We start from the raw sequence: 16,254 nt of genomic DNA on the forward strand, positions 1-16,254 counted from the left end.
CTATTTTGAATTCTGTGACCGGATGTTTACTTGTTAGGGCAGCTTCCGGCAAAGAACGCCGCCGTTTTGACAGCGCTTCCGTTAATTTAAAATCAGAAGCCGTTCTGACTGTTTTTAGTGCAGTTGGTGTAAGGTTACTGCGTGTTTACTTGTTTTCTAGACCACATTGGATAGCGCAGGCTTGTCCACGGCGACTGTAGTATGAGCTTTCCATCTGCTACATACATTATTCACATCTCACGCTGCCCGTGTTCTTGCGAAGAAGTGCCTCGTCATGGTCCGTGATTGTGGCTGTGCTGTGTTTTCGTGCCCTATTGTTCATGCCTACAAAGTGCTCGCTTCTTAATTACAAGGCGCTGTATAATGTTGCCTGTGATTGCAGTACAGAAACTCCAGTGCAAATCGTCCCCCCCCCCCCCCCCCCCCAAATGCGTATCGTGCCCGCTTCGGATTCCTAAAGTACCGCCGATAAGAGTTGAAAAGTGCGTTTTCTGGGTTGAAAAAGAACGTCATATTTCCCAAACATGCGAGTAGCGTCTGCTTATCACAAAAACCTATGAAAAATCGAGGCCTGTAAAAAAAAATTGACATTCGATATTCGGTTCGATATTCAGCTTTTTTTCCAAATTCGATTCGATATTCGATTTGAAAGTTACCATTTGGCATTCGCATACCCCTTGAAAAAATGCCAGCAATGAAGAGTGGGGTGTTGGGGACAAAAGAAAAAGATGCAGGTACTTTTTTTGAACAGGCTTTAAGCTGTGGCTATACACTTTCGACGGGTTGTTCTTGGAGAAGATTGCATTGCATGTGGCAGTCATATTGACTTTGCGCAGTTTGATAAAGGAGAGCTTTATGTCTTGGTAAGTTCAGCACTGATATGCCATGTTCAATGCTGACAGGATAGCAAGCTTGACTGCATCACTGAGAAGCCCTAGAATTTTCACATCTCTCATCGGCAGCACAAAAGTACTGAATTGGGGTGCAAGAGCTTTAGCCAAGCTCAGGCGGTTGACACTGTTTCAAGCTGTTGATGGTGTTGCTTGAATGTATTTCAAGCGCAAATACCCTCTGCTGCCTAAGCCTGGCATCCTGGGTTCCTCGCTTGTCTTGTAGGCACTGATCTGACCTTCTCGAGTTATGGCGAGATCCTGGTGGCCCTGGCCAGTGTGTTTGTGCCCCCCGAGCCACTGGACCAGTTCCTGCGGCAACCGCGGTCATTTGACGTTGTTCGAACCATCCGCATCATCGAGGGGTACCACCAGGTGCCCACCATGCTGGGTCTGCCGCTCAACTGGACCACTAGTGCCACACTGGTGGCGTCCCTGAGGTCCGAGGCGAGCTACACCGGCCAGGGCAACATCAACGTCAAGCTGCACCCCAGGTCTCGGACTGCCCTCTTGTCTTAAGGCCCGTTCACTCTTGCGACGAAAGCGGCGGGAATTTCGTCGCTTTATCGTGCAACAATTGTTTTTGTCGAATGGTCAGGACCAATTTCTGTCGCTGTGCGAGAAAGCGACAGAATTCCCGTCACTTTCGCTCGCTTTTCTCGCAAGTGTGAACGGGCCTTCAGAATGTGACGATGTGCGCATGCTTATCGTGTTTGCATGGTTCTTCGTGTTTGTGTCTCACACGGTGTCACTTTCCGTAGAGAGGTTTTTTTTACCAAATCGACAACCTTTGTTTTTTAAAAAAACAGTAAGTGCCAAATATAGAAGCATGAGCAGAAAGAACGTGTGAGGGAACAGAAAAATACGCTGCTCGCTGCTTTGTAGTCACATATCTTGGAGTGGTAAAATGTTGTGTTAAATGTGGGAAACCATACATGGAGAGAGAAAGAGAGAGATGACTTCAATGATGCCCCGAGATGGGCTTTAAAGGAAATACGCCTTGGACAATCTTAGCTGTCAGCCAGAATTCCTTGGATCCTCACGGCGGATTCCGCCATCTGGACTGCTGTGAGTTGCGACTCCGGAGAGGAGCTGATCAGAGCAGTCTCTTGTTGTTCTGTAGTCTTAATATTGTATCTTTCAATGGGGGACACTGCTCTTAAAACAACTTCTTTTAATTTTTAAGTAAACTCTGTGAAGCTTGTCAGTTTCGGTGCTTTTTCCCCACTGATTTCAACTATGCCATTATTTCATGAGTCAGTGAATTAGTTTGCAAGATAATTAGAGAAAATTAGTCATTTTTGGAGGAACAATTGACAAAACAGTGTTATACTCGGTGACAACTTAAGAACGGCACCGGAAGTTGCCGCTGTGCCTTATCACCGTAGCCGGATGTTTCTTCGTGCGGCGCAAGTAGGGCGTTACTGGGAGTATTTTGAACATGACGTGAGCCGTTCCCGTGATTTTTTTGTACTTAATATGCTTATAAACGACTCCAGTGACGACAAACAAACTGCGTGAGACAAGGCAGACGATATCACGCATTCATAGCAAACCCCTTTCAAAACGCGCGCGCACTGACGTCACGGGTCCGGCGCTTTGGCGGAGTGATACACTACATGAGGTGGTGCCATTCTTGAGTTGTAAACGAGTATAGTCATAAAACTGTCGTCTTCATATTTTCCAATACTATGAACCCTGGTGAGTGCAATAAGAGAATTGTTTTTTTTATGCACCGCTTAGAACTAGTTTTACAGCTTATTAAACTTTGGAAACACCTGTGGCAAGGAACCATTTCGAATGCCGATTTCAAAAACCAAGTTTAATGAGCTATAAAACTAGTCCTAAGCGGCACATAAAAAAAAACGCTTCTTTTGTTGCATTCACCGGGGTTCATTGAATTGGAAAATATAAGGTTTACAGTTTTATGACCAACACTGTTTTGTCTATTGTTCCTTCAAAAATGATAATTATCTCTAATTATCTTGGGAATTAATTGACTGGCTCAAGAAATAATGGCATATGTGAAATCAGTGGGGAAAAAGCAGCAAAAGATAGACAAGTTTCACATAGTTTACTTAAAAATTCAAAGAAGTATTTTTAAGAGCAGTGTCCCCCCCTTAATTAAGTGTATTGATATCTGCATTGCTACAGTAAAGTCCGCTTATATCGAACAGCGCGAGGATTGTAAAATAGTTCGATATAGCAAAAATTCGATATAGAAAGTAAAGCAAAAAAAGAACTTACATGAGAGCAATCTTGTCAACGGAGCCACGAGCTAATGCTGAACTCTTACCACCCTGCAGTTCACCATTGATGCGACACTTTCTCGGAAAGAAAACATTCATTTATTGGGGTGGAAGAACTGCGTGAGTGTAGCCACCTGCTTCTTGGAGTGCAACACGTTGCTGGTGACTGCTCGCTCCACGGTAACTAAACAGTCGACAAGCACAATACCGCTGCCCTCAATGGCACTGCAGTATTGCTGTAGCAGGGCCACGGCAGCGATGGCTTCGCTCGTGCTCGGAAGCGGTACAGATTTCTCGACGTCTTCGACAGAGTGGTGACAAGCTTGGATAAAAGCGAATAATGGCGAACCGAGCAAGTGCGGGCAGCGAGTGGCGGGAACTTGAAGATCGGTGACACCGCAGCCCGCAGCGCCCAATGTGGCCCTTTTGGCACCAATGGCAGGCATGCGTGGAACTGGTCCGCTCTGTCACGGCCGGTTTGGAAGCGCTCGACAGGGCATGGGCGCTTGAGCTCGCGCGAGAGTCGCAAGCGACACCTGCGCCATCGCTGCGCGCCGATCTATTGCGGGAAAGCGTGCCGCATGCCTAAGGAGAGCGAGAAATCCGGTGCGGGAGAGTTCGATATATCCATTGTGAGAAAAATCGCGTTCGATATAAAAAGTTTAAAATGCATGTAATTTTTATCAGAATTATACAAGGATTCGATATAGGCAATAATTCGATATATCCATGTTCGATATAAGCGGGCTTTACTCCATTATTGTTGGCTGTATATCTTTTTTGAGCTCATGGAAGGACCATATTATGTGCTGTAGGTCCGCTCTGCTGTTGCAGAAAGTGCAGAGGTTTTTTTTTTTTTTTTTTTTTTTTTTTTTAAAGTAAACTTTAACTTAGGGCATGGTCAACCTCTCCCCTATTTCTGCTGGCTGGCAGCCTTAACTGAGTTCCTCTGTCGCCTTGCCTTGGCAGTGGCGCGCTGACGTTCCTCAACCGCATGCTGTTGGACTTCCCGACCAAGACGCGCATCGGGGTGCAAGCCAACAGCTCGGCATACACATCCACTCAGCTTAGCGCCGTCGCCAACCTCCAGAGAGAGTCGGCCCGCCTGGAAGTCCACATCCCTCAGGGGGAGCAGAAGATCCTCCAACTTGTGTGAGCAACGCTACACACTAGGGGAGAAACTGTGGCAAACGTACCCACAAAGTAATTGATTGATTGATTGTGGGGTTTAACGTGCCAACGCTTTACAGGCGATAACATGCGCCATAGTGGAGCGCTCCAGATTAATTTTGACCACCTGAGGATCTTTAACGTGCGCCGAAATCTCGCACACACGGGTGTTTTTGCTTTTCGCCTCCATCAGAAAACCGGCCAGTTTTCTTATGGAGACGACGGTGTCACGGCAGGCAGCCGGTAAGACACCGTCGCTTACACCGATCGGCCAGTGTTGTCTGAGACAACCCCAAAGCGCTGCAGTGCTGCTCAGCTAAAACAAGCATAGTGCAAGCAGTACCAACAGCAGTACGCATCAGCACTTCTATGTTTACATGTACTTTCGTAACTTCCACTGTTTTTCCCACCATTCTTACTGATATAAAAGGAGTGTGCCCTAAATGTAAGCGCAAATAGCTCACTCGGCAAGCTTATAAGCGCTGCCTAACTTGCATTTGCTTTCGCCGGCCTCAGCCAATCGCACCGCTGGGCATATGACATCATAGGTTCTGTTGTAGGAAATGAGCTAGTGGGTCACATGGCCATTCCCTTTTTTCCTAATTATGCAGGTTATTTCAGTGACGTTTACGGTAAGAATGGTGTCAGTATGATTCTAACGAGGCAGTCTTTCGAACGAACCAAACCTGTGCTTTGTCTGCATGGCCCCTTCAATCTCACGCCAACAAAGTTCTAGTGTATTGCACAAGCAATATCCTCGTGCACCTTGGGTGGCATCGAAACGCTTGTTTTACAGCTCCATTTGTCGCAAAGCTTTGACTAGGGCATTGCCTTATGTAAGCCTATTATGCAATGGTGTGTGCTATGCAGCAAAGCCAGGCTTGGAAAAAAAAAGCAATGAGGGCGAGAATGGGATTTTGGTGGGAATTCAGGGTTCTGCAGGCCTTTAAAATGCTTTCATAGAAGTAAAAAATCTTTGAGGCGGTGGAGGAGTGAGTAGTTTTCTACTTTTGAAAAAATAAAGGTAGTTTATTTATGTAAGAGTGTGCCTTGACAAAGTTGCCTGAATTATGGACTAGCTATGCAGACAGGCTGTTTGAGTACTGTCTAAACAGCCACAATTGTACTCGTCAAGAGAGGCAAGGTTTTGCAAGTCATGATCTCAAAAGGACCAAAAATGTCCATCTGTAATAACAGGTTGATTTTCTGAATTAACGTGTTTAATAAAATAGAGTTCATCCTAGCAAGCATGTACTCTACTGTGGTCACACTAATTGTGCTGTAAAAAAAAACTTCCATCTAAAAAAAGGTAGTGAGAAAAATTTGTAACTTTTATTTTACTCTTGAGGCACTTGGCTGTGACACTTGAGACAGTGGGGATAAGGAAGTCGTCTCAAGACGTCACCAGCACCGGCTGCCTGTCACCCTCTCTCTTTTTTTAAGGGCACAGCACTTTAGGGGCTCGCCTTGTCATCGTAGCTCGCTCGCTGGACCCAAGTAGAGCCACGCGGCATTCTGTCGTCACGGCGTCCCACAGAGGCTTCGAAAGCCAAGCAGTTCATATAGTCATAAGCGTTTGAAACTCGGTAACCGCTGGCGCTTGTCATACATCTCCCCGTTGTGTAGTGCAAAGAAAACTGCAGGTGCATTTGAGGCAAAATGTACATAATTAACCGGCAGCGCCCGCATTCATTTAGTTAAGAACGCTCGTTGGGTTGGTTTTACGATAGTAGGCGAAAAAAAAAAATGGCAGTGCAACGCCGGCATGTGCGGGAGTAAAAGCAAGCACAACAAGAACAGAACTCCCACTGTTGCAGTTTCAGGCAGGGGGCATGCGAGCACTGCGAAGGCGGGAAATTTGAATTGTATTGGGTGGCAGCAGCAAGCGGATAATGGCGCCACAGCCCATTATGGCGAACCACTGTTCTGCACTTCTGGCAGCTTTCACATTGAGTAGAACGGCTTTAATTTTTTTTCTCTTTCCAGCCGCACTAACCAGCTGATCAAGCACGACCGCTTCGAAGAGATGGGTGACTGGAACGTGCAGCGCGTGAATGTGGACTGGTGCACGGGTGGGGGCCTGGGACGCGCGACGGGCCTGCAGCTGTGCCACGACCGATCGTACGCCAACGTGACGCACCTCATGCGGCCGTGGTTCCTCATGGCTGCCCCCGCCAGCTGGCAGCTGGTGCTGCGGCCATTCAGCGAGTGAGTGGGCCATTGACCCTCACTCGCGTTGGAGGTAGGGAGAGGAGCATGGATGGGGCAGCAAGGGCATAGGTGGTATTCACTGAAAAGTTTAGCTGTCAATTTCTTCGCTTGGCAACACTCAAAATGCTATGGACATGGCGCGACTTGTGCCACTGCGCCTTTGCGCCACAGAAAAAAAAAAACACTGGCGTCTGCTCCGTTTCAACCCGATTCTCAATGGTGGTTTCAACCGAGATGTAATAATCACACTGACATTGGATTAGAGGCATTACTTTTCGTTTAGTGAGGTAGAGTTTGGGGTAGCATTTCGGCTGGCGTACCCGCAAATTTTCCCGCCATTTTTTCGCGGGGCTACCATGGTTGCCAGACCAGGACTGTCGTCCCCTTTACGGACTGCCTTTACGGGCCCCATACGTTTGTAGTACCTCCCCTAGGGGAGAAGCGAAAAAACAAAAAAAGAACGAACCTGGGCCCGAGCCCGATCCGCGAGCGCGCAGGGGTTTGAAACCAGGGTGGGCTGACAGATCCGCGGCCTTTACGGGCCCCAAGACGTTTGTAGTACCTCCCGTGGGGACGAAACAAAAAAATAACAAACCCGGGCTTGAGCCCGAGCCCGCGGCGTGAGCGCGCAGAGGTTTGTAACCAGAGCGGGCTGACAGATCCGAGGCCTTTACGGGCCCCAGTACGTTTGTAGTACCCGCAAATGTATGATGCGAGCTAATCAACAGAGGGCACTCCTGGTCTGGCAACCATGGTAGCCCCGCGAAAAAACGACGGGAAAATTTGCGGGTACACCAGCCGAAATGCTACCGAGTTTGGAACATCCGACACACATCATGTGCTTAGCACGGACAAGCACCGCCATACTGCGGAGCTTGGCGTAACCAGTGACGATGAACTCACATGGTTGCCTGCATGTGTGCCTCGCCAGTGAATACAATCTATAAACAAGATGCAAGGGAGGGGGCAGGTTGCAGGCTTCAAGGGGGAGAACCCTGCTCAGATTGTATGTAGCCTGTCTGGCATGCGGAGGCATACCTGCCAGGTTTCCCGAATTATCCGGTAGACTCCCGGATTTTGATAGTTTTGTACGATTGTACGGTCGAAACAAAAATCTCCCGAATACACACCCGTGTTTGGCTAAACCTTTCTCCCAGTCTAGCCACATTGGGCTGGAGCTACCTGACAACCCAATCGCATCCTACACCACTGGACATCGTATTAACTTGTAAAGCATAGTTGGCAATGTGTGCAAGTTGAACTGGTCAGTACCATAGAAATGCTGAATGCGAGAGGCATTTCAGCATGGTAAAACAAAATTGCCCCCAGTTCCGAGCATCAAGTTCTCGCACAATCCAAGCTCAGTCGCGTTCTTTTGGCGAAGTGTATACAGGAACGAACATTGTTATGCTCGGCAGTATTCCCAGGGGTTCTTGAAAAAGGCGGCGTCAGCCGCATCGAAGATTTAGCAGCTGACCAGTGGTGTAGCTCGTTAGTAGTTTGGACGAAACAGTTCAGCTCCTACCCTGTTGTAACTAAATTAGAAAGGCATGTAAATGTAAATCATTCCATTTTGTTGCTACTAATTTTTGTATCCCCCCCCCCTTCCCCCTTAGGACTCTCCCTAATGCCATCTCGGCGAACCTGGCAGGTATGCGGAGGGCACATATCGTGTTTTAAATGGGACCATGGCTTGCGTGTACTATCCAGGGTTTGCTATGCTTACTATTCATTGAGGAGAATGTACTCCACTCAGAAAAATGTGCTTTGAGGGCTAAAATGCGAGGGCTTTTATGCAAGAGGAAGGTGAGAACGATAGGTGGGACAACAGTGTCACGAGGACTAGCTGTAGAGAAGACCAACAAAAGTAGCCAATGCCGTAACCGTGAAGCATTGCCCACGTCATTCCGGTGCTTTATCTTTTCCGCATCTGTAGCATTGCACATGAAGTTGTTAAATGTGGATTTCTATGAGAGAGAGAGAGAATAATCTTTAATGATACTGGTGAGGTTAGCCTGGCCAAGGCGCCTAGCTTGCTACACCAGATGTATAAAAAAAAATGAAATCGATGAAGAGATGATGATAATGACTGTGCTGAAGATGATGCGCTCATTAAGAGAGTCCTGTTTAAAAAGTCTGATCAAGTCCTGTGCTTCGCAGGAAAGACAGTAGAGCTTTTGTCGCTCGAGATGCTCGTTTAGAGTTGGTCCAAGGGCCTAGCACGTCACTGAGAGTTAGGCCTCTAGACAGCGGAAGACCCAAGGACACTAAAAGGGACGTTTTGGCGGCTCTATGCCGCGTACACTCACATAGCACGTGGTTCAAGTCCTCGCGCACGTCACAAAGAGTGCACAAGGGGGAAGCGGCCTGTTTTGTCTTGAATCGAAAGTAATTGGTGTAAGCGACATTTAGCCGCACACGGTGAAGAACCCCTTCGTCATGCTTGGAAAGTCCTTCAGGCATCCTAAAGGTCCCGTGCGGGTGTATGGAGTGAAGAGGCGCGTAATTATGCGGCGCAACAGCCCACATGGATCGCTGAAATCTCCAGGCAGCCTTGGACGCAAGGGCAGAAGCATCTTTTCTGGAGAACGATCGGTATCACTGGCCCGTGCAGATCATGTGCTATCAATGCCGCAGTGTCCGCCTTGACGTTTCCAGTTATACCGCAGTGGGCAGGAATCCACTGAAGCTCTACATGATGGTGTGCATTTAGAGCTTGTAAGTGCAATGCATGGATGTCTGAAACAAGCTGTTCTTTCGGGTACGATTTTAAGCACTGAAGGGCCGCCCGAGAATCCGTGAAGACTGCCCACTGACGTGCTGGTTGCTCGATGATGTAGGCGAAAGCAGCCCGCAGAGCGGCAAGTTCGGTGACCATGGATGTCGTCCTGTGGCTAAGCGTTGCGCTGAAGGTGGTACAGGTGGACGGGAACCAGATTCCTATAGCCGATGAGCTAGCTGTCACAGACCCATCCGTGTATAGATGGGTGTGGGCCCTGTATTTTTGGAAGAGCAGTTCCAAGGCGAAGAACTTTAAGGCAGGGGTGGCGATATCCTGTTTGCGGGTAATGCCGGGCACTCCAGTTGTAATTTGCAGACGCGGGTACATCAAAGGCGGTTGTAGCGATGGAGAATGGTGCTGGAAATGCAGAGGCAGAAGGTCTCGCACTTCAGTGGCTGAGCTGAGTGCTAATGGGTGACCTTGCTGCCGTGCTGCAAATCTCAGTTGAGCCCGAAGGACCTCCTGCGTGCCAAGAGCAAGTGGTGCCAGTCGTCGACACTCCACCATAGTTCCCACCGTGGATGTGGTCTTCAGAACTCCAATGCACACCCTCAGGACCTGCGCTTGCATACTTTGCAGGGCTCTGGCATTTCCTTTTGAGAGGGGGAGAAGAACAGGAAGGCTGTAGCGTAACAATCCTACGCACATGACGTCATACAGCCGCAGAAGAGACGGGACGTTGCATCCGCCGGCGTTACTAGATAACATGCGGAAAATGTTGACGAAGGACGCAAGCTTGTCTTTTATATAGCGGACGTGTTTTGACCAAGTCAGAGACCTGTCAAATGTCACACCCAAAAACTTACGGTGCGGAACATAGGGGATAGTGCAGCCTGCAACGGTGAGTCTATAATTTGATGCATCACACTTTGTGAAAGCGATGGCAGCGCACTTGCCAGCTGATATATCTAAGCCTCGGGTTCCTAGAAACGCTGCAATGGAATTGATTGCCCGTTGCAGTCTCGCACGCAGTACCCGCCTGTTGCGTCCAGCACTCCATATGCAGATGTCATCCGTGTACAAGGATATTTCCACTGACTGCGGTAAGCACATCTCTATGCCCATCATAGTGATGTTGAAGAGCGTTGGACTGAGGACACCACCTTGGGGAACACCATGGGTCACTCTGTATAGCGGTGTGTCACCGCTGTCTGCTGACATGTAGATGCATCTATCGGTTAAATAGTCCGAGATCCATGCATACATGCGATCCCCAAGGCCCGAAGACCTCATGGCCGAGCGTATAGCTTCATGGTACATGCAGTCATACGCTGATTTGATATCAAGAAACACAGCGATTGTAATGTTGCGCTGTGTTTTGGCTTGTTTAATGCTGTTAGCAAGGGCTAAGGCATTATCAATGCTACTCCGTTCCTTGCGGAAGCCGGATTGCTATGACTGTCCCAGCAGAAGCAAGGCCCTGTGAATGGGTACTGGGGCAGATGGAGCAATCTTTTGGATGACCTAAAAATTCATTACCTCGCAATATAATCCTCAAACAGCTTTAACTTTTGCAATGCTGAACATTGGTGTCCTAATGCTCTCTAAACATAGACAATATGAATGCATGCAGAGAACAGCACATTTTGCTGTAAATGATTTAGGCTGGATTTCCTGAAGACCAACAGACAATCGATGTACCTGTGAGCCTTTGAGCTTCTACCCCTTCTCGGCGACGCTTTCTTTTTTTTGCCAGGCCAGAACCGAATGATACTCCAAAAGTTGGTGACAGAGAGCGGCAGCATTCGCCTGATCTTTACGCTCGTCGCTGTCGCACATCAAGTCACTCGCAAAACATGCTTCGTGTGGTTGTGCTGGTGACAAGCGAAGTTTCTTTATTGTAGAATCGTAAGTTGTGACAAAGATTAGTGATGAAGGGCCGCGGCGAAAACCAGATCTTGTCACTGTCACCCGTAATGTAGCTCGCAAAAATTGCTCTATGTGGTTACCCCTTCGCAGTCAAAGGTTAGAGGTCATTTTGCCCTCTCCATGCAATGCTTGGTTATTTTTTAACCATGCTATTCAAGTGCTGTAGAATGCCTTGCAGCTTAATTTGCCTGCAAATAAATGAGAGGGAAATACTGGGGTAATTCCTACTTTTCTTACTCAAATTTGACCTAAGCTATATATAAATTTTCTAAACTCTCATTTTCACTTGGGGTGATGCATATGTTCAAATTCAGTGTTGCTCTCGGTCTTTTTTTTTTTTTTTTTTGCAAATGGTAATTTAGCAAATGGTAATATTGCTGATTTCAACAGCCAAGCTCATGTTCTTTTTTCTTCTTCTTTTCCCCTAGGGATATATCGTCTGTCGTCGTCGCTGCCGTCATTCCATCGAGGAACAAGCAATTTAGGATTGACGTACTCACAAAAGGTGAGCGATGCTTCAACCACACTAAGAACAAGGGTGACGATCTGTGCTCCAACTCGCATGACAATCCGGCACTTGGGAATCACACTGTCTTGCGCATTGCAAAACTGGAAAAAGCATCTACTGTCGCGATCTTCGAAGTTTGTAAAACTTAGTACAACCTATGAGTGCTCCTTTCGTGAAAAATTAGCTTCAAGTGTTGGAGCGGGGCGGAGAAGAAGGTGATTGAGACATACAAGCAGCGTTAACAATGCCTTTAATTAACAACAAGCAAAAAGCTTTTCCCAATAGCACGGGGTCGATCTGTGTTTGCGTGTATTGTCCCCTGAAGGGAGGTGTCTCCGACCGCTCTGCTTCCAGGCGTGACAGAAAAGACCCAGCTGACGTTGCAGAGCCAGGAGAATGGGGGGCTTGTGGCCTTTGTTCCCGACGCCCCCTTCCTGAGGGCAGCTATGACAAAGGGAAGCGTCGGTGAGGACCCGGACGCAAGCAACGCGGTGGTGACCGAGTACGCCCTGGGCTACGCACCGGGCCAGCAAGTGGTCCTCACCTATCGCGTGAGCAGGCCTTCAACGTGTTTCTGGCATCTTGAGCTGTGGCTTATATGGTACTGGGGCCTTACATTGGGGCATTTGCACTTGAAGCCTGTTTGTGCTGACGAGATTGGAAAATTATTCCATGAACGGGGAGATCCTGTTTGATGAGGAAGACACCAGACCACCCGCTTAGTTCACTTTTGGTAATCGTGAAGTCTTCGCCACTAAATTTTTTTTTTTTAACAGCGGAAGCTGTTTAGCAAATGGTAATTTTTCGAGTCCGCAGTTAAAAATACAAAGAAATTTGCCGAGCACGCGCACGTGAGTGCGGCCTTGCGGCGACTGCTCAGCAGTTAAAAAAAAAACCAAGAAAATGCAGAGCGCTCGTGTGTGCATGCCTCGTGCCAACCGCCCAGCATCCCTGGCATACGTTCGTCGTGGCGAGCATACCCACTTAGGGAGATTGGCTAAGATTGGCCAAAAAAACTTCGGCGTTCACTGTAATTGCGACAACACTTGCTCGGAATGAGAAAGACACATCATAGCGTACGCCCCTCCAAGGTGATGTCCAATGATTATCACTTCTTAAAAAATGAAAGAAGCCCACACTTATAGCAACAATGATGGAGTAAAGGTCATTGCGGCAGCGATGTGGAAGCAAATCGGCTGCAATCGTGAACTTGAACTGTCGTGATGGTCGCGAAGGTTGCATGCAGCTTCGCTACCTTCAACTCTCACACATTAGTGTGAGCTTCCTTCATTTTTTTGTTTTGTTTTGGAAGCCCCAAAGCTTTTTACCGGCCTTCTCTCCCTGTCCCTTTCATTGTTCCGCATGTACGTACGCGGCCCTCATGAGTTGAGGTTTAAACGAGGGTGGCAGGTTGTAGCAGATGAGGAAAAACTTGGCCCAACAAAGTCCCTTAATGGTGCCACAGGACCTGGCCAAGGAGGAGAAGCGGCAGAAGCCTGCCAAGGAGACCAACCGCTTCCTTAATTCCGAGGTCACGGTCGGCGTGAGGCAGCGCTCACTGACCCTGCGAGCTGGGTCCAGCAGCTACGGACTCTCCTGGAAGACAAACACGCAGCCTACGGGAGTCAAGCAGGAGCTGAGGATCAACTTTGAGGGGTGAGCCTCCCAGCTGGGTTGTTCCTTATTCTGTACTGGCGACTGTAAGTTTTGGCTGTCTTGGTACCCCGGAAGAGTTTAGCAGTCGTCTGTTTTGTTTATTTTTCAAGCAGTACCATAGTACTCAATTATAAGGCGGTCACGATTGCTATAAGATGAGGGTGAAGTTTGAAAAGTATAAAAAAAATTGCCATATATATATATAATACATACACACACGTTTAATACATTTCGGCCGAGGGACCGGCCTTCGTCAGATGTGACGAAGGCCGGCCCCTCGGCCGAAGAGTTATTGAACCTTAAACCCGTTCTTCTTTCACTGTGGTCGAAAATGTCTTTTTGTGTGTACAGTCAAATCTCGGTACAATGAACACCACATTAACAAACTTTTCAGATTAACGACCATCTAAGAAATCCCACGCTGACTGCTTGTAGTTTTAATATAAAATTATTTCACTACTACATACTTCAGAATAGCGAACTTTTCAAAATAACGATCATTTTATTTAGTTCCATGTCATGTTAACAACGCCTCAGTACTGCGAACTCATATTTTCAAGGCCGGAGATTCTTAGATTTCAGTTAAACAATCGCAGCAACTGGAGCCATATGCTAGTAGACGACACGGCAAAGCGCAGCACAGAAGAGGACGTCTTGCAACTTTCTCCGCGGAATGCGCGAGCCAATGCGAGAGAGAGAGAAAAGAGGGTGAGGAGAAAAGAAAAAATGAAGCATGGGCAGCCTTCTCCGTTCAGAAAGCCGCGGCTGGGCTATTCGCGCCCCACCCCAAGTTTTTCTACGTTGCGCCGCTGCTCACGGGGCTTGCTGGATCTTTACTGACATCAGCGGAGCTCACAACAGAGTACATCATCCAGAGCGTGAACGTCCAGGATGAAGAAGGCAGCGAGGACGGCATGAACGACGATGCCTCTGAGGGTGCCGCGGCAGCACTCGAAGACTACGACGAGCACGTGATTACTGCGGATGTGCTGGACAACATACGAAAACGCCACACATTTCCGGGGGAAAACCGCACTGTCACTGAGTCAGTCCACAGGAATGTGGAAGAGTTGGAGTCCTTCGTGCTAGGAAGCTTGTGCTGCAGGGACCAGAAGAAAATTGCCAACTACTTTAAATAAACGTTCATTGTTTCATTATCACTTGTGCATTTTTTGTGAAACATGACTTCAAAGATGCACTGGTGTACAGGTAGGTCGTTTTAGGCATTGAAGTACTATTTGTTGTCTTAAATTTTGCAATTTTCGCTACAACGACCTTTCAGAATAACGAGCAATTTTCCGCGGTCCTCTGAAGTTCGTTATATCGAAATTTCACTGTATATATACAGTTAAACCTCGTTATAACGAAATTGAAGGGGCGCCGCGATTTGCTCGTTATAGCCAATATTTCGTTATAGCCGTAGCCGACATTTACTGCAAATATTGTGCATTGTAGTTACCTAAAACAAAAAGCGGGCGAAATAGCATCTTGCTGCACGGCGATAGTCAGTAAAATAAACACATTTCGGAGGTAAAAAGGAAAAGTCACAAACCTACTTTATTGCAGTTCAAAACTCGTATTTCAAACAGACTTGGCTACGAAAAAGTCAATAATTCCTACTGCGAGCGATGGCTCCCTCAGCTGCGGCCGCTACGTTCACGCCATTTTCGCCGCCCTCGTGCGCGCCGAAGTAGCGACGCAGCGCGTCCACCGCATCTAGTGCCTCCGACGCCGTCCTTAGCGCTTCTTTTCAAGCCATGTGCAACAGCGCTGACGATGGACTCTCGGTTGCTCACGATGGTGGACAGCGTACTCGTCCACACGTCAAAGTCTCTTGCCACCTTACCACGGAGTGCACCTTACCTTCCTTCGCGCCCGATGCGACGGCTTTTGCCGTCTTCTGTTCAAGCGTGATAGTCTTTCGCTTTCGCTCCCCGCCTGTCGCACTCGCGTTGTTGGAATCACGCCGGCAGTACGATATAAGATAAGGCTGAAGACTGCCAAAACCCACGCACACACAACTACGCAGCGACGTCGGCGATACGAACAGGGGAGGAGGAGGGGGGTGGGGGAGAGAGGAAGGAGTCTAGGTGGTGTTGCGCAACCGCGCGCGCCGTGTGCATTGGGGTTCTCGGGCTCACCGCGGATAGTCCGCGGGTTCCCCGAAGCCCTAGGGATACGTGGGAAAATGGAACGTCGGACTGCACCTCGGGGAGCCCGCGGTGAGCCCGACACTGTAAATCGAAGGGCTCCATTGTCTGCAAGCTGTGCGCAGCGAGAGGAGGGTGGGGGCTTCGCGGGCGCAGCGTCCGCATGGCGCGCCAGCCAGCTTCGCGCGCGTGGCGGGAGTTTTGAACTGCTAATACAGTTGCCGCGTCACGCACTGTCTCAAATCCGCGTTGCGCACTGTTGTAAAATTAACTCAAAATTTGATTTCTCAACGAAATTTGTTCGTTATATCCCGTAACGGGGAAATTTTACCTCGTTAAAACGAGGTTTTAAATACATTGGTTTCTATGGGGACTTTCAAGGGGAATTACGATTTGCCATTATTTCGTTATAGTCCGTCTCGTTATAACGAGGTTTAACTGTATATATATATATATATATATATGTACTGAGCTTCGAATGTAATGCGGGGCATTACTTTGAGACTACGGATTTTGGAAAAAAAAAAACCTCACCTTATGTTCGAATAAATACGGTGTGTTTTGTAGTATTTGCCAACAACCTCTCTACATTGCTCTAGTGATAATTTTTCACCCCCCTGCTTGTATACTAGTACTGTAACCATTTCTTTTTTTGCTATCTGCCCCGAAATGCCCGTAGCTGCTCCAGACTGGATTTTATCTTCTTAGAAAAGATAATAAAACCTCTGAAACCTCTTCCATTCCTGGCAAACTTCTGCATTTGTTTGTT

General features: G+C 48.0%; 1 protein-coding gene across 1 annotated transcript in view; it reads left to right on the plus strand.

Moving 5' to 3' along the window:
* LOC144161691 (uncharacterized) overlaps positions 1-16,254 on the plus strand; it is a 103,654-nt gene that overhangs the window by 35,023 nt on the left and 52,377 nt on the right. Inside the window, exons 16-21 of the mRNA XM_077692314.1 lie at positions 1,117-1,384; positions 4,109-4,291; positions 6,296-6,517; positions 11,600-11,676; positions 12,034-12,230; positions 13,145-13,335. Coding sequence (XP_077548440.1) covers positions 1,117-1,384; positions 4,109-4,291; positions 6,296-6,517; positions 11,600-11,676; positions 12,034-12,230; positions 13,145-13,335 — 1,138 coding nt within the window. The remainder of the gene's footprint in view (positions 1-1,116; positions 1,385-4,108; positions 4,292-6,295; positions 6,518-11,599; positions 11,677-12,033; positions 12,231-13,144; positions 13,336-16,254) is intronic.

This window comes from Haemaphysalis longicornis, unplaced genomic scaffold (assembly GCF_048455015.1).
Source record: "Haemaphysalis longicornis isolate Haplotype H1 unplaced genomic scaffold, Haemaphysalis longicornis Haplotype H1 scaffold_12, whole genome shotgun sequence".
Classification (NCBI taxonomy): domain Eukaryota; kingdom Metazoa; phylum Arthropoda; class Arachnida; order Ixodida; family Ixodidae; genus Haemaphysalis; species Haemaphysalis longicornis.